Here is a 24,253-nt window from a genome sequence, read left to right on the forward strand (position 1 = left end):
CGCCAGCTCCAGCTGCCTGTCCTGAGGCCCCAGCTCCAGCCGCCTGTCCTGAGGCCCCAGCTCCAGCCGCCTGTCCCGAGGCGCCATCTTCAGCCGCCTGTTCCGAGGTGCCAGCCTCTGTCTCCTGTTGCGAGGTCCCAGCCTCTGTCTCCTGTTGCGAGGTCCCAGCCTCTGTCTCCTGTTGCGAGGTGCCAGCCTCTGTCTCCTGTTGCGAGGTGCCAGCCTCTGTCTCCTGTTGCGAGGTGCCAGCCTCTGTCTCCTGTTGCGAGGTGCCAGCCTCTGTCTCCTGTTGCGAGGTGCCAGCCTCTGTCTCCTGTTGCGAGGTGCCAGCCTCTGTCTCCTGTTGCGAGGTGCCAGCCTCTGTCTCCTGTTGCGAGGTCCCAGCCTCTGTCTCCTGTTGCGAGGTCCCAGCCTCTGTCTCCTGTTGCGAGGTCCCAGCCTCTGTCTCCTGTTGCGAGGTGCCAGCCTCTGTCTCCTGTTGCGAGGTGCCAGCCTCTGTCTCCTGTTGCGAGGTGCCAGCCTCTGTCTCCTGTTGCGAGGTGCCAGCCTCTGTCTCCTGTTGCGAGGTGCCAGCCTCTGTCTCCTGTTGCGAGGTGCCAGCCTCTGTCTCCTGTTGCGAGGTGCCAGCCTCTGTCTCCTGTTGCGAGGTGCCAGCCTCTGTCTCCTGTTGCGAGGTGCCAGCCTCTGTCTCCTGTTGCGAGGTGCCAGCCTCTGTCTCCTGTTGCGAGGTGCCAGCCTCTGTCTCCTGTTGCGAGGTGCCAGCCTCTGTCTCCTGTTGCGAGGTGCCAGCCTCTGTCTCCTGTTGCGAGGTGCCAGCCTCTGTCTCCTGTTGCGAGGTGCCAGCCTCTGTCTCCTGTTGCGAGGTGCCAGCCTCTGTCTCCTGTTGCGAGGTGCCAGCCTCTGTCTCCTGTTGCGAGGTGCCAGCCTCTGTCTCCTGTTGCGAGGTGCCAGCCTCTGTCTCCTGTTGCGAGGTGCCAGCCTCTGTCTCCTGTTGCGAGGTGCCAGCCTCTGTCTCCTGTTGCGAGGTGCCAGCCTCTGTCTCCTGTTGCGAGGTGCCAGCCTCTGTCTCCTGTTGCGAGGTCCCAGCCTCTGTCTCCTGTTGCGAGGTCCCAGCCTCTGTCTCCTGTTGCGAGGTCCCAGCCTCTGTCTCCTGTTGCGAGGTCCCAGCCTCTGTCTCCTGTGCCGAGGTGCCATCATCTGCCTCCAGCTCCGAGGTGCCATCATCTGCCTCTTGCTCCGAGTCTCCTGCCACTGTGTCCGGTCCTGAGTCTCCTGCCACTGTGTCCGGTCCTGAGTCTCCTGCCACTGTGTCCGGTCCTGAGTCTCCTGCCACTGTGTCCGGCCCTGAGTCTCCTGCCACTGTCTCCAGTTCCGAGTCTTCAGCCGCTGTGTCGTTCCTGAGTCTCCTGCCACTGTGTCGTTCCTGAGTCTCCTGCCACTGTCTCCAGTTCCGAGTCTTCAGCCGCTGTCTCCAGTTCCGAGTCTTCAGCCGCTGTCTCCAGTTCCGAGTCTTCAGCCGCTGTCTCTGTTCCTGAGCTGCAGCCTGCTCCAGAGGGGGCACTGCCCTTAAAGCCTGCTCCAGAGTTGCCTGTCCATGCGGTTCAGCCCGAGTTGCCTGTCCATGCGGTTCAGCCCGAGTTGCCTGTCCATGCGGTTCAGCCCGAGTTGCCTGTCCATGCGGTTCAGCCCGAGTTGCCTGTCCATGCGGTTCAGCCCGAGTTGCCTGTCCATGCGGTTCAGCCCGAGTTGCCTGTCCATGCGGTTCAGCCCGAGTTGCCTGTCCATGCGGTTCAGCCCGAGTTGCCTGTCCATGCGGTTCAGCCCAAGTTGCCACTCTATGCGGTTCAGCCCGAGTCACCACTTGGTGCTGTCTACTCTGAGGCTTCTCACAGCGCTGTCTGCCCCGAGGCTTCTCACAGCGCTGTCTGCCCCGAGGCTTCTCACAGCGCTGTCTGCCCCGAGGCTTCTCACAGCGCTGTCTGCCCCGAGGCTTCTCACAGCGCTGTCTGCCCCGAGGCTTCTCACAGCGCTGTCTGCCCCGAGGCTTCTCACAGCGCTGTCTGCCCCGAGGCTTCTCACAGCGCTGTCTGCCCCGAGGCTTCTCACAGCGCTGTCTGCCCCGAGGCTTCTCACAGCGCTGTCTGCCCCGAGGCTTCTCACAGCGCTGTTTGCCCCGAGGCTTCTCACAGTGCTGTCCCCGCCAAGCCTGCTGCCCAGTCCGGGCCTGCTGCCAAGCCTGCCGCCCAGTCCGGGCCTGCTGCCAAGCCTGCCGCCCAGTCCGGGCCTGCTGCCAAGCCTGCCGCCCAGTCCGGGCCTGCTGCCAAGCCTGCCGCCCAGTCCGGGCCTGCTGCCAAGCCTGCCGCCCAGTCCGGACCTGCTGCCAAGCCTGCCGCCCAGTCCGGACCTGCTGCCAAGCCTGCCGCCCAGTCCGGGCCTGCTGCCAAGCCTGCCGCCCAGTCCGGTCCTGCTGCCAAGCCTGCCACCCAGTCTGCATCCCCTGTCAAGTCTGTTGCCAAGTCCGAGTCATCCTGTGCTGAGGGTGCCAAGTCTGAACCGTTGCCTTTCTTTGAGGGGCACATTTTCCAACTTAGTGCCCTTCTGAGATTTGCTGCTTCTTATATTCCCTCCATACCAGAGCTTGTTAACAACCCTAAGAGACAGGTACTGTTCCTTATTTCGTTTTTTAGAGGAGAAGCTTTGGAATGGGCAAATCCATTTATTGAAACGGATCATTCCATGCTATCGGACTTACAACTGTTTGTTGAGGCAGTAATCAAAAAGTTTTCTCCAACCCCTACAGTGCCATCTTGTGGGTCACCTGTGCTTTTGTCAACACTACCCAGCACAACAGTCCGAGAACTACCTTTGTGTTCCACCCACTTGGCTCAGGTCCCAACTCCAAGGAAGTCCCGTAAAAGGGGAGGACGTAAAAAGAAAGGAGGTTCTGCAGTGCTTCAACTTCCATCTGGCATGGTCTCCTTTGCCTCTCCACCCATGGACGAGGACTTTTCTGCCGGGCCCCCAATTCTGGACTATGATTCAGATGAACTCAGACATTTTTGGTAATTGGGCGTCTGGAATCCGCCCTTTTAAGGGGGGTTACTGTCACAGTGTGCCTCCGTCTGCTTTGCATCATCTCCCTTTTAAATGCTGCTTGCATCCTGCAGTCCCTGTTTGTTTTGCACTGTGCAGTATTTGTTCTTTTTATGTGTTTGCAATTATTCCTTGCACCTGGGTGTGTACCTTCTTAAATCTGTCTCTCCCAGCAGTCATTGCTGGTTATTGTTGTCATATCCTGATGGTATTTTCTGTGGTCACTTCCTCCTGGATTCATGCTGCCTGGAATCTTTCCTCACCTCCCATTTACCTGCAACTGCTGTACATCTGGTAATTTCTGCAATTTCATTATTTGATCACCTGTTCATACTCTCCAGCAATCAACATTGCTGTTTTTCACCTTATCCATGGCTCCTTAGCTGTATTTCTTCATTGATTCGTGACACAGGGCCACCTACCCTTTGTTTTCATATAAGCACTTATTTTATCCATCTTGTATTTCCCTGTTTTATTATGCTCTGTTTTCCATCATACGTCACTGTGGAGCACCATGGCCCTTACAAACCAACAACAGCAACAGTAATCATAATAGGCTCTAGGTCTCTTGGCAACCTTTCAATGCCCCTGATGGCTAGATGTGGCTTCAGTAATGGATCACAGTTTGGGAGAGCGTATCAGTAATTGCTAGCTATGCCTGATCACAATTATTTATCCCTTTTCAGCTGTATAGAACATTAAGTACAATGTAAAACGTCCTTGAAGACATCAGGCATGTTTTTTGTTGAGAACCTCCTAAACAAGAACTGTCACCTGGAGTGTTCAAATATACTAATGTTATTACCATTTACATTTTTATATTACAATACATGCAGTCAAACAGCATGCATTCAAATGGTTACTTTGGAGCACGTCAATATTTTTGCATTTAATCATATAACACATGTACTGATAACTTACTGTTTCCACTTATAAAATCTTTGAAAAACAGGTCCCAAGAGCTGTATGTAGGAAGCACAGGATTACTGTTTGTGAAATGGTAATAAGACACAGCTGCGTCTTTTGGGTTGCGAAGGATCAACAAGATCTGTAACAAAACAGAATATACAACAGGTTAAAAATAAATGCCCATATAGGACTCTAGTTTTGTCAAGTGATTTAGGTATCCACATATAGCATGTTCTTTACAGTGATTGCAGCAATATATTGCAGGTCATGTCAGACTTGTTTATCTAATTATGTTTATAGAACAACACTTGCTGGTAATTGCACCAGTGCACAAGTCTCAAAAGAGCCACCATGATTAATCACCATACAGTTTTAAAAGGTATTTAGATGTTCAGTGTGTAACATTTCATGTTCACTGCCTTAATAATTTAATTTACTATGGGCTACTAACTCTAAAATATTGGTTGTTACAATATAAAATGCAATGTTCTACAATCCATAAATGTATGTAAAAGTTTATTTATCATTATAGAACTTAAAAGAAAACTCCATACAAAATTATTTTTGAGACAAATAACACATGTAAGACAACTAACTATGCTAGCAGATCGTAAGCAACAAACCCAAGATGTTTGTACAATGTTCCCCCTCCCCAGCGCCTGCACATAATGCTTCTCCAATCCGACAGCTGAAAGAAGTTTGAAAATAAACCAAGAGCTTTGCAATAGACCGATCACATGCAAGTCTTGGCTTAGGTGACAATCTCCTAACCGGCAGGGTGGTATACATGGGACCCCTTCGTAACACTAGTTGAGGAGGTGGAGGAGGAGGCTTATTGTCCCAAAAAGAAAAAAATATATTTTATGACTTCCCTACAATGCACTACAGTGCTCATAAATTATCATGTTCCATGTCCTAATAGCTTAATGTATGAGCTACTATCAAGAATATAGCGTAGTGCTATAGTTCTTTGAAATCGTGGGTGATTCTTAGTGAAATCAGGATAACGTCACCAGTGTACTACAGAGCAAAACATATTTTAGGCTGTTAAAAGTATAACAATTCTTCTATGCACATTAGGCCAATAAGGCTGGATACACTCTACAGAAAATTTCTCCCGATGTGATATATTTAACGATTTTACCAACGACTGACCCAATCAGAATGCCGATTCATGTGTACACACTATACACGTTTTACAAGATATACCTTCAGCTCTGTGCTCTTCATCTGTCATAATCATTGGCTGAAAAGATCATGACTCTACACACTTCATAGAGATCTATGGACACTGCTGGTTTTGAGTGCATAAACACTGCAGAATTGTAACTCTACACACAGGTCAATTGGAGCCATAAATTACATACAGGCTGTACAACAAATAGAAGTAACCACGGGAAACCCATGTATACAAGGCTCAGAATGGAACTAAACCGGTGAGATGCGTGATAGTTTAGAGATGAAATCATCCAAGGTTCAGTTCAGAATGATTACCAATATTGGCAATTCTATTTTCTCTGAATTGATTTTTAAATGTCTCATTACCAGTTCAAACACACAAGTAATTTAAGAAAGTATTTTAAGAGTATAAAAACTCATTTATAATGTACATATGTTCTATTTGTTTGTTTGTTTTTAAATTAACATTTGTTAAAAAACATTTTAAGAGACCATTTAGTTTTTCAGTACCAGCTTTGTATATTAAACATTGTTATCACCTATCATTATCTAGTCATTGTATGGAAACTTTTATGTATATTGTATATAAGCCTAGATAAGTTTAAAAGTGTGCACTGCTTAGTCAAAGGTTTGCAATACAGCAAACTGGTCATCTATCACTGAGCATCTAATCAGCACATATAAATAAATATGCGTTTATGTATTAAGTTCAGCAAATAGGTAGTAGTATCTCTTTTCTTTCTGTTGATCAACAGTATGATTCATACAGGTCCTTATTACCCAATAGGCTGAATAGGCTGCAGCGTGGTCATCAATGCTTTCTTTTGTTGGTGGCTTGAAAAATTTGTAGAGGAGCAAAATTGTGACAGGGAGGGGTATACACTGAAATTTATATTAAAATATAACAGAATAGTTATTCGCCAAAGTAAAAATAAGTCATGAAAGCAAACTGTAGTAAGGTTTTACGTATTCCATTAGTAAAGGCTGAAGACAATAAGTCCTCCTTGGGTAAGCACTTGAGGATAAGTGAGTAGGAGAGACAAGGATGTCAACAGGAGCAGAAATCACATCTTCACTCACAGAAAGGCTTTTTCTGCTATATAGATCTGATTTTAATGTAAATGAAATGAGTAACAGAGATTGACATTACCTTTTAAAAAAATCAAAGTATTTGTTACCCTTTAAAATATAAACATGATTACCTTTATCATTCAAGCTAATAAAGATAATGATAAAACATTTTGTTGGTTCTATTTTGCACTTATGATTAATCAAGTTTGCCAATGTATAAGATGTATTAGAGATAACTGTACATTCAACAGACAGTATAACTGGTTATAGAAAAATCAGTTACTGTACCTTGGTCTTTTCACAAATAGATTTAGGGATATTATTGTAAGTCAGATGTGATGTTAATAACCGTGGTGAGGGTAGTTGCTTCAGGTGCTTAATAGAAAAACAGAAATATAAATGGAAATGTATACATTTTTGCACAACACAATATAAACTTAGTTGTCACAGTGCTGTTGAAGAGTGAGAAATAAGCAGAGTGGCTGTGATCATAAATACACCGAAAGCTCCAACGATTCCAATGTTGATCAGGGCTCAGTGTAGTGAATTGGCTATGTCACTGTACGGTGGGTTCCTGTTTTCAATATCACTGTTCGTTAGTTTAACGTGGCAAGAGATGGACCCCGCAATCCAACTGCCAGTTATGCAGTTCAGAAAATATAAAGAGGTGAGGGAACAATGGAGACAGTGAGAACAGGAAGAAAGGTATACTCAGGAGAAGCTTTTATACAGTTGAAATTTAGAAGTGGCGGTATGAAAAATGTAATGGGAATGTAAGTGAATGGAATTTGATAGTTTAACAATTAAAGCATTGGGAGAAATGGCGGTATGGCATACCATCGTATACACCCCCAATTCCACCACTGCTTTTATATCCAGGAAAACATACTCTTAGGCCATGAGGACATGTTTGTTTTTATCTCTCCCCTGTTCTGGTCCTGGCCAAGTGGATGACAGGTACTCACAGAGATCATTCAGACAGGCAATTTACAGAAGATGACAGAGCAGGGATGCATAGGTGAAACTACAACATGCTCTATTGCTCTGCGATACACCTCTATAACGTGCCAACATCAGCTGGTCTCTCCATAGAGATCAGTGATGTATTATCTCTATGGAGATCCGAGACTCAGCTTTCTATCTGAGATCTGAGACCCAGACAACAAACTAAAACAACCTATACCTAAAGGTATGCATTTAACATATAAGTCAACAAATAACATGCCTAACGCAACACTGTCTCTGCGCAAGATAGAAATTGCTTTATGATAAATTTATTTTATTCCTTTAATGGTCACTTTTTTATATATTTGATCTTTATCAATTTGCATATAGGGACATTAGGATGCAGCTGCAGTATTATTAATTAAGGGACTATAATGGCTAGGACACATTCAGCCTTAACCCTAATATTTGTAATCGCTGCAGTTTACCTGCCCTAAAAAATCTTACTAACAATGCAGTGCAAAATGTAATAATCAATGGCAGCAGAGATAATGTTAAAATGATCCGATAATTGTTGCCATTATGCAGTTTTTGACATAACATAAATGCAATATTCTTCACAAACCTCATATTTCTCTGGTTTTCCAAATTCAAGAACACCATGGTCAATTGTGGGCTCCTTGCTGTGTATTGAAAATAGCATTTCACGAAGTATCTGCACTGACCAGTTAGTTCCTAGAACACAAAATCATGTATGTACAAGAATCAGTTAAAGTATATGAGGAGCTTACTATACAGTATAAAATTACAACCAAAATTGACAAGCTACTTGGCCAGTGCAACCAATGAACAAATTATAAAGGCACAAGCTACATCTTCATGGTGGATAACAAATAAAATGTGCTGTGGGTCTAAACTTTCATCTGTACTAAAATACATTTTCAAAGCCAACATTGTCATTAAAAAAAAACGGAGCCAGAATAAATCTGTTGCCAGAATGCCGGGAATGACTAAGTTGGGTGCAAACGCAATACCATGATGGAGTTAAAGTAACTTGCATTCAATCCTCCAAAAAGTCAACAGATTTGTCTGTATTACAAATGATACACAGATTGCTCCAGGCAGTGTTTTTACTGTGAAACAGTAGGCTCTTAAAATAAATTTTCAAACTTATAATTCATTATTTGTCTGCAGATTTTTGTAAAACAGATAAAAACTGTAAAATTATGGTTGCATAAGGATTCACCCCATGTGCTGTGGAAGCGCCAAGCTTACACAAATGAAAGATATTACCCTAAAAATTAGCTTTCAATTAGCCTCTATCTGTGAATCATAAAAAAGGTCAGCTTTTATGGATAAAAGACCCCCTAATCAAATAAAATTGGTTATACTGAGAATCTGAAGGAACACTATGAAAAGACCAAAAAGCATTCTAAGAAAATGAAAGAAAGTTATAGCTATGCACAAGATATGGTAAAGCTTCAAAATAATACACTGCCTAGACAAGGCCATCAGAGAAAGAAAGAGACTTGTGAGGGAAGCCACAGAGAGGCCAACTATCAATTTGAAGGAGCTACAGTGGCAGAGACTGGAGTGAAGGTGCACCAGTCAACCATATCAAGATTTCTGCATACAACTGGCCGGTATGTGAGGGTGGCTAGTAAGAAGCCATTACTGAAGATAAAACACCAAAGTACATCTGGACTTTGCCAGAAAACATAAGAGTGACCAAATCAAATTACAAAACACAGGGAGATATTGCAAGACAACCTGCCTCTGTCTGCTAGGAAACTAAAGCTTGGGGGAAGTTGACCTTTCGGCAGGAAAATGATCCACAGCACAAAGCCAATGCAACATTAACGTGGTTGAACAACAAAAATGCTCTACAATGACCAAGTCAAAGTTCAGATCTCAATCCAATTGAGAATCTGTGGCAATATTTGAAAATTACAGCCCACAAGCGTCATAAAACCAACCTGAACAATCTGTGTGCAAACCTTGAAGATTCTTAGCCAGAGGCGTGCTGGGCCAGTCAAAAAAAGATTGCTTTGAGCCGGTCCCTACAGTCAGACAAGTCAGACAAGGTGGCTGACCCCTCCCCCGGGACCAGCCACCTTCTCCCGTTGGCCGCAGATACATAGATCCATCCCCCTTCCTCCCACTTTGTCTGCCGTCCTATTGTGGTTACATGGAACGCGCACCACGTGACTGGTGCCATCCCATGTGTGAAGAAGAGAGAAGGAAACTTGCCAGCGCGCGGATGGAACCAGGTAAGTGAGGGGGGTGCGGTAGTAGTGTGGGTTTGTTGTCAGCACGTGAATGTAGTGTGTGTTTGTTGTCAGCACGTGAATGTAGTGTGTGTTTGTGGTCAGCACGTGAATGCAGGGCTGCCAAGAGGAATTCAGGGCCCCGGTACAACAACTTCATGGGGCCCCCTTATAGATGATAATGTAAAAAAAAATTGAGCCGCAAAATTGCTGATGGGTGTGTTCATACAATTGGGGGCGTGGCTATACATCATTGGGCGTGCCCTCCTACAGAATTAAAACCTGCATTGTTGTGTACACCATTGAACAGTCACCAAAAATTTGGATTGGCCCACTAGAATCACAACATTTCACACACTCTGCTGCTCTCTCCTACCTGTTCTTCTCACTTTCACCACCTGTAGCTGTAGGTTTCTTTAGTTGCGGCTTGTCTGGATCCTGGAATGTTGGGGGTCATATTTAGAAAAAAAATGGGTACATTTACAAAATTACAGCCAGCGCCGGCGTTAAATCATTACCACCCACATATTAATAATTAGGCCTTCCTCCAGCCCCAACATTAAAATAATAGTATTCACATTTAATAAATAAGCCTATTGCCCTTCCTGCAAACAGCCCCAGCAATCCCGCAACCGTCACTGCCATTAAATAATTCATAGTCACATTTAATAAATAGACCTCATTCTCCCCAAACTCACCCCCACATTCAATAGCCCCCAAGCCACCCCATCTTAAATTAATAGTCCCCACTATTAAATTGCCTCACCATCACGCTACAAACATAATGGCACCCATTAATTAGCCACCACCTACCTCACACACACTACATTGCAACAAGCCCCCTGTGCAATCACACACACATTACTGCGCCCCTTCATCACAACTACATTGTGCCCCCTTATGCTCACACTGTGCCCTCCATGCTGCTTTCCCCCTTCTTTTTCACTCTATGCCTCTCCCCCCTTCTTTTTCCCTCTGTGCCTCTCCCCCCTTCTTTTTCACTCTGTGCCTCTCTCCCCCTTCTTTTTTACTTTGTGCCTCTCTCCCCCCTTCTTTATAGCACTGTCCCTTTCTGCTTTCCTCCCCTTGCCTCTCAGTTTCTTTACTTTTCTTATCTTCTCCTCTAGATAAAGCCCCTATATGATAACCTGCATGTAGTGCCAAAATCAAGTCAAATAAGGCACTATGGGTTAGTACCTCAATCAAACAGAAAGTGTCCCTATGAACAAATGGCATATACAGGAAATAAGATGAGGTCAGGGCTAACAGGTTATTCTCCTCTGATTGTGGGATTTTGTGATAAGTCCCTGCCTAAAATAACTGGGAAGCGATCAGGGGGATAGTGAGCCAGTAGTAAGCCAATGCAGGAGATGAATATGGGAGCCCTGAAACGCCAACGCGCGTTTTGCTCGGCTGCCTTTTAAAGGCTAGGCTTTCTCATAGGGACACTTTCTGTTTGATTGAGGTACTAAACCATAGTGCCCTATTTGACTTGACTTTGGCACTACATACAGGTTATCATATAGGGGCTTTTTCTATCCAGTATATTATTGTGCAGGAGTTACACCAGTTTTACTTAATGGAGTTTATCATGACCCTGCTAGTGCATTAAGGCTTATTGTAGCCCTCTTGCACCTAACTGTGTGTTAATTGATTATTGGAGCCCGTGCAACACAGATTGTATTTTAATTTTGTATTTTATCACTGTATGTTTATATGTTTATTTTATATTTCGTTCATTTTTCTACCCTGATTTTAATGTATACCATTAAAGTTTAATTATTTTATTTATTCATCTGGAGTGCCCCAATTACACCCTTTCTCTTTGCTCTACTTGTATAAATGTCACGCCCCGGTAAATTCAGGACCTAGTGATTTTGATGTGCTAGCCACGCCCCAATGGCACATTGCCATGCCCCCAATTGTTTGACCACACCCCTTAAAAATTTTGCGCCGACATTAGGCGGCAAAATTTTTTTTTTGCTTACTCAACTATAAGGGGGGCCCCATGAATTTATTGTACCGGGGCCCTGAATTCCTCTTGGCAGCCTTGGCTATGATCTACACCTGTTTCCTGTTCTACAATCCGTGGTTAGCTGCTGTGTTCATCGTTGCTGTGTAGTCGTTGCTACTGTTTGCTGGACTTCTCCCACTTTTTGCATACCTGTTTAATTGCTTGTGGCAAATGTTATGAACTTCATCTGCTCCTTGTTTGATCTACATCCCTGACCCTGTTAATTGTTCCAGTATCCGTGGTATACTTCAGTTATTGCTGCCGTGAGTTTACTGTTATTGAAAGCTGGACTGTTTGAATTCTGCATATCTATTCCACGGCTTGCGGTAACAAAAGGAGTCACATCTATTATCCGTTTGGCCTGCATGTTTGATTACTGTTTTCCGTTTCACAATTCGTATCAAGCTGTGCCTATCGTGGCCGAACAGAGTTGGACTATGTTGATTCTCATGCTTCAAGATTTCTATTATTGAAGAATATGATTACTGAATTTGCAGCTTGTATTAATGAATGTTGCTGAAGTTATTATTACTGCATGCCTTTTATAATCCTCTCTGGCAAAGCATTCAAGTCTACATTGGTCTCTTGTATTAATATTTTATAATAAATATGGTAATCTTTGTTACCATCTTTGATGTCCGAATTGGATCATTCCGCTGCCAAGTAACTAGTTCTCAGCTGTCACAGTGGGAACTTTCCTGGAGGGCTGCGACCTGCAAGCTAGGAGCCGCAGAATCCCATATTCCCTTGTGGGAACCTCTGGTGAATACCTCCCAGTTTGTTAGACTCCGCACCTCCAGGAAAGTTTAGTCAATACTCATTGGGCAGCAGGATCTCACTCAATTACTCCGTGAGCTAATCTGACAGTTATATTTCTTAAAAGTAAATGCTATTTAAATTATTGCTGGGGCTGTTTAGAGGGAGAGAAATAGGTTTATTTATTTATTAAATGTGTATGCTAATGTCGAGGCTAGTTGGAGGGAAATAGATCTAGGGCCTGATTCATTAAGGATCTTAAATGAAGAGGTATCTTATTTCAGTCTCCTGGACAAAACCATGTTACAATGAAAGGGGTGCAAACTAGATTTCTGTTTTGCACATAAGTTAAATACTGACTGTTTTTTCATGGAGCACACAAATACTTGATAGCTTACTTGTACACTGAAATTCAAAGTTGATATTTGTGTGCTACATAAAAAAAATGTTAGTATTTAACTTATGTGCAAAACAGAAATCTAGTTTGCACCCCTTTCATTGTAACATGGTTTTGTCCAGGAGACTGAAATAAGATACCTCTTCATTTAAGATCCTTAATGAATCAGGCCACTATTTATCAAATGTGAATACAATTATATTAATGTTTGGGCTGCAGGGAGGCCTAATTATAAAACTTGGGTGCTATTTTGATTTAATATCGAGGCAGGTTGGAGTTTTCTAAATTTCATGTACACTTTTTTTCCCAAATGGGGCCCCCAACATTCCAGGATCCAGACAAGCAGCAACTGATCTAAAGACACCAGCAGGCACAGGTGGTGAAAGTGACAAGAACAGATAGGAGAGACCAAGACAGTCTAGCAACTGTCCTGAATCTGTTGGATCAGTCCCGAATTTGGGTGACTGTCTCGCTTAGTCGGGATTTGGTCTGACTGGAAGGACAGTTGGGAGGTATGTCTTGCTTTACACTGTACTACTCATGAAGGCAGAATTGCATGCACCTAACTGTAGTGCACACAGTATTGCCTGAGTATTTGTCTAAAATTATAACCATGTTACATCATAGGGCCCCCCCTGTCTAAAGTACATTCTGGCCCCCCAGCTCTGGGCCAGGGTGTCAGATTGACACCTAGTGCTCTGCTCCTTCTCCCAGTAGCACCCCTCATATTATTTGTTTTAGGTTAACCCTAAAACAAATAATAACCTTATTAGTATATAGTGCAGAGCAAAAAACAAGCCCTTTTGTTGGCAAACACATCAGTGGGTGTATTTACTAGTTATCATTTATTTAGTTCATTCTACAAAATGACAGCTAGAATCTGATTGGTTGCTAAAGGCAACATCTCCTCTTTTTCAAACCCGCAGTTTAGTAAATATACCCCCAGGTTTTTAAAGCAAAGGGGCTTTTTGCATTTTGATAAATCAGCCCCAATGTTCAGTACTGTAATAAAACATTATTATATAATCTATTGCTATATGATTTATAAGTATCGCTGGCTTGAGCAACACTAAAATAGCCTTTTTTATATTAATAAATATACATTGTACCGAAAACCACACTTTAAGGATGGGCCGCTACTTATGGGCCCGTGCTAAAGTCTGCCAGTCAGCCCCTGTTCTTAGCCCAACAGACTTAAAGCTGTTATTGTAGCAAAATGTTGTTCTACTAAGTACTACTCTGTAGGGGTTGAATACTTCTGTAAGTAGCAGTTTTCAGTTTTTCTTTAAAAAAAAAAAAATCTGCAGGAAAATAATCAATTATGAGTTTAAAAATTTACTTTAAGAGCCTGCTGGTTCGCAATAAAAATACGGTCTGGAACAATTGGTGTAAGTGTCATTAGTAATACAGACAAATCTGTTGATTCAAATATATTTTCAAATGGTAGCAGCTTTTGTGTAAAGTTGATTAAGACTTCCAAAGGTATCTTGCATGTACTTATGCAGCATTCCTAGAAAGCATTGTCATATTAGTCCTATTGTAGGTATAGAACAAATGATAAAAGTCATCACATTCCTTAATTACCCATTTTTTCATGAGCTAACAATGTAACAAAGATGGATCCTTTGGCCATATGGATGTGTTCATAAGTGCACTCTATATACTATATAAATTACCATTCAGTTGATTCAACACCAAGGGCTAGATTTACTATCAGGCGTGTTTGTGATGGCGGTTGAGGTGCCCTTAAAAGAGTGTGCACTACATATATCAGCTTCCCCAGCCAGGAGTCACAGTGGCATGAGCTCAAGGGAGCTTTCTATAGGGTCGCAGGTATCCCTAATGTAATGGGTGCAATAGATTGCACTCATATTGCCCTGAGACCACCTCACCACAGGGCAGAGGTTTTTGTTAATCGCCATCATTACCACTCCCTGAATGTGCAGGTTGTCTGCGATGCTAACCAGAGTATATTGAGTGTTGTTGCAGGCTATCCTGGGTCATGTCATGATGCCTTTATCCTGAGACAGTCTACCCTTTATGCCAAATTTGAAAGTGGTGAAATGCCGGAGGGATGGCTTTTGGGTATGTACTAACCATGTTTTATATATCCCTTATCATTACTCAAATTGCCTCACATATGCTAACTGCTGTACAACATGCTCAAATTAAATGGTAGCTAACATTTTACTTTTATTGCAGGAGATTCAGGATATGGGTGTCGCTCCTGGCTCATGACTCCTCTGCTGCATCCTCAGACTCCTGCACAGCACCAATACAATGAGGCACACATAACCACTAGAGGTGTCATAGCACATACGTTTGGACTCTTGAAAACCAGGTTCAGGTGCCTTGATAAATCTGGTGGGGTGCTTATGTATGCACCTGAAAAGGTATCTGAGATTGTCCTGGCTTGTTGTCTGCTGCATAACCTGGCTTTACATCAACTTACCCCACCGATTATTGCAGTAGACAGTGAAGAAGAAGGGGTCCGTGTCACATCTGGTGATGTGCAGAGCACAGAGGGCGGAAGGGAGATTAGAGACCATCTCATTACAAACTACTTTACGTGTAAGTACATAGTATGATAAACATTTATTGCTCTAAAATGTGTTTTATGTGAGTGCAATGTTTGTTTTTTATGTAAAATGTTTTGTAAATTGGAACCTTTAAAAAGAGGATAGTGTGTACTCCTCATGTGGTAAATATGAACATCCCTGGAATGTGACAGTCAGAGGCAGGGGCGGATCTAGACTTTATGTTTAGGGGGGCGATTTTACATAATCATGCCCCTCCTTTGCTCTGATTGGCTGGCTCGCGTTAAACCCCGCCTTCCACCCGTGATTGGCCCCGCCCCCTCCCATTGTGATCGCCGGCTGGGACCACTCTGATTGGCTGGCCCACATTTAGCCCCGCCCCCCGCTCGCGCTTAGCCCCACCCCTCCCGTTTTGATCGGCGGCTGGGACCTATTTTTTTGCTGCTAGGGGGGGTGAATGCCCTGATCGCCCCCCCTGGATCCGCCACTGGTCAGAGGTCAATGTTTGAGGGAAATTAGTGCATAGTTTTTAAAACATCAGTATACTCTTGTTTAATGTGCAGAAAAGAAAGACTGACACCATAGAAATTTAACTGCATTTATTGCAGAACACAATAAATATAAACAGAAACTTTTGAAAACATTAAGCAATAATAAACATTGTACTAGCGACGCCTTTTTGCAGGCATATCGCTATGCTTGGTGCCACTCTCTCCCCTCCCTCGCCCACCCCTGGTGCGAGCACCTCTCCTTGGAGGAGTACTCTGTAGAGATGTGCTAGGCGTACTAGCGGCACTGGTGGTGGCTGAAGACATAGGTGCCGGTAAACGGGCTACAATTTCAGAATGTAGTTGCCCTGCCAGCCGGGTGACATTGGCATTCCCCTCACGTACTGTGGAATGTAAGGCCTCCCACAGCCCCAGTCCTTTGTGCCAGCTGCACATTGGTTTGTTCCAAAGCATTTGCCAGACGGTTGATTCCAGCAGGGATTTGACTATTTGAGCGTTGTATCCGCCTCAAATGGGCCGCAATTTGTGACATGTGTCTTGTTTGGCTGTCCATAAACTGAGACTGTTGTGCCTGGAAATTTGCAATGGATTGGGCCATTTCTCGCCCTGTATCCATCTGAGGAGGTGCAGCTTGTTGCTCGGATGACTGTTCCGCAGGGGCAGTTGCTTGTTCCTGGCGCATAGACACGGGGACATCTACCATCTCTAAAGTGATGACTGTGTCTTCCTGTGTGTCGTCAGGAGGTGACATCTGCGCAGACTGGCGCTGGCCTTGCTGAGATGATGAGGTTCCTGTGGTGAAATAACCAAGGTATGTATATAGGAACTAACATGTTTGTCAATTGAATTCTGGACACTGTACCAAAAACAAAAACTTTTAACAACTAAAGAATGGTTAACTATGTCTACCTTCCAGATTAGTTGTCCTCTTGCGACCTGCTGAAGGATGCTCCTCATATGTTTTAGGAGTAAAATCTCATTTTGCCTATGCGTTACAGTGAAGGGATCTAAATGTAAATAATTTAAAATGCAAACATTGAGGGTGCTTGTAGCAAAATGCTGCAAGGCCGTGCTTTGGGGTAAGCGAATACTATTTTACTTCTCCCTCTGTGTAGCACATGATGGGGAACATAGACTAAACTGCATGTTTGAAAATGTGAAGATGTTGCTTATAGCAAACAATCAGATTTTAGCTGACATTTTGCAGAATGGCCAAAAAAATAAAAAATTGGAATTGGATAGGTTGCTATAGGCAACATCTCAAGGTTTCCAAACCCTCAGTTTAGTAAATCTAGCCCTATGTTCTCATTGGAAACCATATAAAAATCACTAAATATAACATGGACACCAACATTTGCACAGAAAAACATCTAACTCCATTATTTCTTCCCCAAACAGAGACCACGCACCTGCTTGCTCTTCAGAGCCTGAATCTCTCGCTGAAGGTGGAGGTGTAGACCTCGGACTGGGAGTTACCTGCGGTCCTGGCGAATCCGGATGTATTAGAAAAAGCATACAATGTATCGTATTTGCAGCAAAAAGCAATTTACAAATATACTGTTTATTTCAAAAATGTGTTTGCGAATAAAAAAATTTATTTTTATGAAAAAAAAAATCCTTTACAAACTAATAGAGTAAAAAATACACTTTTAAAAACTAAAAAAAATGCAAAACAAATAAAAAAAAACTTTTACAAAGAGAAAAGCCTTTTACAAAAGAGAAAAGCATTTAAAAAAAGAGAAAAGCAGTTTAAAAAAGAGAAAAACATTTAAAAAAAGAGAAAAGCATTTAAAAAAAGAGAAAAACATTTAAAAAACTGTTAGGGTAAAAAAACCAAATCACTCACCAACTACTTGGCCAAAAGAGGGCGAATCTGTGTCCTGCACATTTATGCCCTCTACAATTTCAGCCGGCATTATCTGGCGCAGCTCCTCCTCGTACGTGGTGTACTCCATACGAAGAGGGGGGCCACCACCCGTGCGCCTTGTAGACCTCCTTTCCTGGGCCATCTTCTCTTTAAGCCTCCTCTTAATATCAGAGAAGCGCTTACGGCAGTGCGCCACTGTCCGCTTCAGTGGGCCCACCGCGTTCACGACATCACAGACACTCCCACACAATTTGTGACGCCGCCTTAGAGGAGTCCGGGCTGCCAGGTTGCCTAGGATGACCTTGTAGCAGGGAATGATATTGTGCACCAACACACAATTCTCATGATGTGAGAAGCGCACATTCCTCCCTGTCTTGGTCTTCCTGCCCTGTCCTGTCTCCTCAACCTCTCCCTCTCCCTCCTCTGACCCCTCAACCTCCATCTCCCTCTCTTCAGCCTGTTCTCCCCTCCTATCTCTGGACATTTTTACACAGAAGACAGAAAAACACAAAACACTGAAGGACTTGCAAACACAAAGAACAAACTACACTACATACAGACACACTCTCCACACAGTCACACACTAGTAACACAGACAAAGGACAAGTCAAATACAAAAAATACAAGACAGAAAATAAATGAGAAAATAAATGTACAAAACAGAAAAAAACACAGGACTACTCACACTTCAATCAGATATCGCTCCACCAATCCACCAAACTCCAACTCTCACCAACTCTCAGCAAACCACTATCCTCCAAACTCCTCTCACAAAACTCCTCAAAACCCTATCAGAAAAAAAAGTGTCAGGCCAGTGGTTTATATAGGGCTTGTGATGTCAAATCTCCTGAGTTTGAAAATAGCCAATAATAACAGGCCAGGAGACAGGTGTAATTTTCAAAAAAACCGCCTTCACACAAAAGCGCCGTCATTTAAAGCAAAAGCGCCATGTTCTATTCAAAGCCGCCGGTGGCTTTGAGCATTACATCCCGCCGTGACATCGTCGGCGGCTTCAAATTGAAGCTGAAATGCGCCCATTAGTAAATCCGGCTGTTTGCAATGCAAACCCGCCGGAAAACCGCCGCGATGCTGCATCACGTCTGATAGTAAATCTAGCCCCAAATATTAATTGGCTGACCATGACCATTTAAAAGTTGTAATTGTTTACAATTGTTTAATGAAATGCAATACTGGAACCAAATATGAGTCAACTGCAGTAATAGAACATTTAATTCTGTCATCCATGTAGATTTCATAAGGATGAGCTAGATAGAGGAGAGGAGAAAAAGTATTTCGATCGCACCAGTGCCGAGCATCAACCCAATATATAAATGAAAAATAGGAAACAACCTGTGATATCCAACTAATTGGGGTGCACCTCTCGTTATATTATATACTGAAAAACTGAGAGAGAAAACGAAAGAAATAATGAGGTGCACTGAAGCTCGCTAAGATGTCACCAATTCAGAGAGTGGGTTCAGAAATAACTTAAAATATAACTTTTATTTAGTCCACTAAAACAGCGAGATATATAAAATATCAAAAGTTAAAACCAATGTATAATTAAAACTAACTGGATGCATGCCTAGCTATATATAATAAAGGAGAACCATGGATGGATAACCGCTATAATAAGCCTCCTTCAATTGTATATAGAGTAGTGGAGAAAAATCCTGATCCAAAACCAGACAGCCTTTCTATCTGGATAATCATAAACCACCAAACTAAATGATGTGTGGCTATTGTTGTTAATCAAGTGGAGGAACAGCACCCGGCTCAATCAAATTATGGGGCGTGTATTGCTGACTACCTCAACACTGCTCCACTAACTCTGGGCTTAATTGAGCAAATTCACAAGTCCATGGGAAAAAACTCCATTCAAAATTAAAGCAATAGGCAAAAAGCATCCAGTGAAACACCGACGCGCGTTTCGCTGGATATGCCTAGTCGTAGATTTCAATGGGAATAATGTCCCTAATGGTGCAACCAGCAATTTTTATTGTAAATATCCTACATTGATTTGGAGCATGATGTATCATGTGTTTTCTCAAAAATCTCCAAATTATTCAATATTTAATAATAATGCACAGGTAACTGCGTAAAAGGTGTATAATAAAATATCATATAATTTTATTGGTTGCCATGAGTTGCAACAACTTTTATACACTTACATATGCACCATATTTTATATATGTGACCCATAGTTCACATGGCTGAATAAAGACAAAAGGTTATTGTAGCTCAATCTTTTTATTTGATAATGATCCAGTGGAAGGCAAAAACATGCTGTTTGAGCTACTATGCCGTTCTGAACATAAGAGGAAGCACCACTGACATTTAAATTATTGGGGCAATCGATATTTATTTTAAAATGAACTTATAGGGCCAAATTTTAATTTACATTATATTAAGGGGTCAAAGTTATCAAATTATTATATTATTCGGGCACTATGTAATGCCAAATTGTGCAGCATAAATAGTTATATCTACCATTAACAATCAGGTAATATCATATATTCACATTTCTCCCATAATACAATACAATAATTGTGTCCCCTTAAAACAAAGGGGGAAAAAATTGCCCCATACGTTAATTTAAAAATAATTTGCCCCTTAATCAATAAATAATAATTGTCCCAATAATTTAAATGTCAATGGTGCTTTCTCTTATGTTCTAATTGGCAAAATAGCTCAAACAGTATGTTCTTTTATTTTCACAGTTTGGATGGCAGTTTTGCAGTGGTTTTGCAAACTCCAGCTTAGTAAATCCGGCGGGTTTGTATGTTCATCACTTTTAAAATCGGTATGGCGATTTGTAAAGTGGTGGTTTTATAAAATGTCAATGCCGATTTTAATGGCGGTTTTGGCTTTAGTAAAGAAAAATCACTGAAAATTGGCAGTTTCACCACACCGGCTTTTAGTAAATCTAGCCCTGGTTAGATGCAGAAAGGGGAGGAAAAAAATATGAAAACAAACCTTTGAAAAAACAATCAAATTAGAGGGAAAAATTACATTTTCAGTCTAATCGATGTTACATTGGCAAAGCCAAAGGTTTCACTATTATCAAAGGGTTTCAGGATTTGCTCCAACTAACAATAAAATCTACAAAAGAGATTTTTCTATTCTTTTGCTAGATTATTACTAAAAATTACTGTTAACACAACAAATAATAATAATAACAATAGAATTGCATACAGTAATTTCAAAGCATAAACAAAATCCTTAAAAACCTAACAAACTTTTATCCATTTTATGCTTAAGTATATTTAACTTGTAACTCACATTACAGGATATAAATAAAATTTCCAGTATTCAAATACATAAGCATGGTAAAGCAGCTTATTGCAACTCCTCTAGTTTCCAGCCCTCTCTGCACTGAGGAATTGACGGGCTGACACCAGAAGCTTCAAGAGCACCACTCCAAGTCCACTGTGGGAACCGACCTCACCAAAAGCCATACATCTCTCCTGTCACTCCTAGCAACAAGTTTCTCATTATCCTTATTCATCTACCTCCTCCTCAGGACTCAACTCGTAATCATCTTCAATATTTGAATGCTCTTCAGGCATCTGTCTACATTCTGATATATAGAACATCTGCTAGTTTACCTTAATCTGCTCAACCCCTATGTACCTCTACTTTGCTTATTTGTTTATACACTGCCCCATCACCAGGTCCGTACCTGATGCAAAACTGTCCCACTTACTCCTACAATCTTTCTCCACCCCTCCTCTAGCATGTAAGCTCTTTGTTCTGTTAATTGCAGAAAAGCAGTTATTATTCTGCTCTACTGTTCCCACATTCCTGTTGTTATATTAACTGTTTTCATTTATGCCATTTATGTTAATGATGTCGGACGCTACAGAATCTGTGGCACCATACAAATAAATAATGATGACGATGATGATGATGCCAACAGTGGGCATAAAAGTTTATGGCTTAATGAGTCAGTTATTTAGGGTTATACATAATTGAACAGCACAGGAAAATTGAGATAAAAACCAAACTTTAAATTAATAGATTTGTTAAAAAGTGTTACAACATTTATGAACTAACAGATATTAAAAAAAAAAAAATGTGGTCACTATTCCTTATTTGTGAAACACACAAACAATATTAGTAAGACTATAAAAGGAAAGCTTTGAGACCCTGAAGGCTTGTTTAAATAAAACAGTAATATAACTTAAATGCATCTCAACTACAGCAATAGTGGGAGCATCTCAACTACAGCAATAGTGGGATTAACAGTAATACAGCCTTATCATCAAAAGATATGTTTTAAAAGGATCAAACAGTTTAACACAATTAATTTATATGCTTTATAGTTGCCCCAGGTCTGCAGCTTGTCTCTGGGGAACACGGGAACTACCTCATGTTTTGGCCAACTATAATAATATCCCTAATAAAGCACCAGTTAATAAATAGTATAGGTATAGAAAATGTAACGTGTAAGTTTTGTCTTAATATAGCAATGGAAATGTCTTTAACATTTATGGATGTCTTACCTGCAAATCTATTTAGTATAGTTATATTTATTTATTGCATTATCGTGTGGTGTACGGTATGTTAATAGAACAACCAGAAGGATACAACAAAGATTATATTAACACCAAAGGCCCGTTAAATCTATTAAGGACACAAGTGAAATATACAGGCACTTAAATCAACTTAAAATATTGATCATACCTTCCTTGAATGCTTAGCTATTGAACAGGCACATCTTATATAGAGGTGAAGATAGAATTCCCCACTTAAGAAAAAGAGAGATTTACAATTTCAACAATATGGTGAATTTTGGTTTTAAAGACAATTATGATTTAACCGATTTTCTTGAATGATCTGTACCTTTTATTGTTATGTGTTTTAACATGTCAATTTAATATGCTCATTATGTTAATGAGATGATCTATTTATACCTGGCTATTCCTACACTTTCTTTACTTGTGAAAAGCCTGTAGAATAGTTCACATTGAAATTAGTAGAAACAAGCCTATTTTTCTGTTAACTGAGGCTTTACTCTTGTGGATACTGCATATTGGTTTTTAATAGAAGTTAGTTGATCTATTGGGAATTTTCTGTCTACCCTGTTCAGTGCCCTTTACTTTGATTGTTATAGAATTTGTGTTACAAAAGAAAAATTAGTATTTATTTCCCAACTTGCTACTTGATACACTTGACAACTGTAATTGTTCCCCCACTTACCACATTTGGGATAAGTTACAATCAGCACATCATCTTCTCTGGCTTCCAACATTTCTAGTGCTTGAAAAGTGGCCTCACTACAGATAAAATGTGGGTACAGAATCCCCTTATAACTAAATTTCAGTTCTTCTGGAGTCTTTGTGCTGGCTTCTTCGCCCAGTTTCTTCAGTGTTTCTAGGAATTTTTCCCGGCTGGATTTGCTTAGTTTTTCAGAGCCAGACATCTTCCTGCAGATTAAGAGAAAAATGAACTAACTGAGCTTTCACAAGCACTTCTTTTATGTGAGGCACTAGGAGGGAGTGTTTACACACGTTGTACTGCCCTTTCCACACACACATTTACTGGCAGAGAGCACTGCTTATTACATAATTATACATAGATAGCACTACTGAATTATTATTATTACTTTCTTATTATAATTTTTTTTATTATTATTACTTTTATTGTTATTATCCTGTATTTATTAAGTGTCAGCTATTTAAGTAGCACTACAAACATATGTAAAAAGTACAGACATTACATAATGACAATGAGGGAAAAGACGAGCTAAAGTAAGTAAAACACAAGTTTCAGTCAGGTTGAAAGAAAGACAAATATTAACAGCATCAATCATCATCATCATCATCATGCTTTTTTGCCCTAAATGCTATGGACAAAATATACCACAAGTGGTCCTGTTACTTACTAATATATCATCATCATCACCATTTATTGACAAGTGAGGCCCCTTAGTCGAATGGTGTTTCCAACAGAACGTACACTTACCTTTAAGGGTTAACATCAGTTCCGGCCCGACCAATGGTAGATGTTGTGGGAGGGTCCTGGCTTCATATAGGTGGCTGCACTTCCTGGTTTCTTCACTCTTCGTCACGAGATCCCGCCCACCCACTCCTAGTTTAAGGTGTTAGTTGTTGATGTCTTATCCAATTTTCGCGGTAGAAAGGCACTTCGTTCAGCGGCTGATTAGTTAAGCGCTAGTGTTTGTTTGGCCGCAGGTCACTGTACCCTTAGAGGCACCAGTAATTTTTGGTCCTTCGTTGAGGTGGGTCCCTTGTCCGGCTCGGTGAGGAGGGGCATCGTGAGTTTAAAGGGGTTACAGTCACTGACGCCGATTTAGCGCATGGCAGTTTTGGGATGAGATCCCGTTAGTGGATGTACGGTAGTTTTGACAGTTCCCACGTTTATTTGGTTGTATCAGCTTGGTAGCTGTCCCGCAGTGCCCTTTCTCCGCAACCAAAGGTTATTTAAAAAGCTTACTTAAATTAATAAACTCTGTCCTTTAATTTTGCCAACCTCTGTTTTTATTTTAGTTAAGTTGGTAAGCTATGAAGGTTTTGTGCAAGTGGGGGGACATACACAGTGAGCCATTTATTATATAGCGCTACTAATTCCGCAGCGCTGTACAGAGAACTCACTCAAATCAGTCCCTGCCCATTCGAGCTTACAATCTAAATTCCTTAACATACACAGACAGAGAGACTAGGGTCAATTTGATAGCAGCCAGTTA

General features: G+C 41.8%; 1 protein-coding gene across 3 annotated transcripts in view; it reads right to left on the reverse strand.

Annotated features, from left to right (window-relative positions):
- The window catches only part of LOC142144573 (sulfotransferase 6B1-like), a 74,525-nt gene extending 51,553 nt beyond the window's left edge, over positions 1-22,972 (reverse strand). For 2 of the 3 annotated variants that reach the window (XM_075203605.1, XM_075203604.1), the window contains exons 1-4: positions 22,747-22,972; positions 7,823-7,932; positions 6,541-6,627; positions 4,015-4,141 (exon numbers count right to left, since the gene is read on the reverse strand). In XM_075203605.1, the coding sequence (XP_075059706.1) occupies positions 4,015-4,141; positions 6,541-6,627; positions 7,823-7,932; positions 22,747-22,969 (547 nt within the window). In that variant the 5' untranslated portion in view covers positions 22,970-22,972. The remainder of the gene's footprint in view (positions 1-4,014; positions 4,142-6,540; positions 6,628-7,822; positions 7,933-22,746) is intronic. The other variant, XM_075203606.1, reaches the window with a different exon arrangement.
- Between the last annotated feature and the right edge of the window lie 1,281 nt (positions 22,973-24,253).

This window comes from Mixophyes fleayi, chromosome 3 (genome assembly GCF_038048845.1).
Source record: "Mixophyes fleayi isolate aMixFle1 chromosome 3, aMixFle1.hap1, whole genome shotgun sequence".
NCBI lineage: Eukaryota > Metazoa > Chordata > Amphibia > Anura > Limnodynastidae > Mixophyes > Mixophyes fleayi.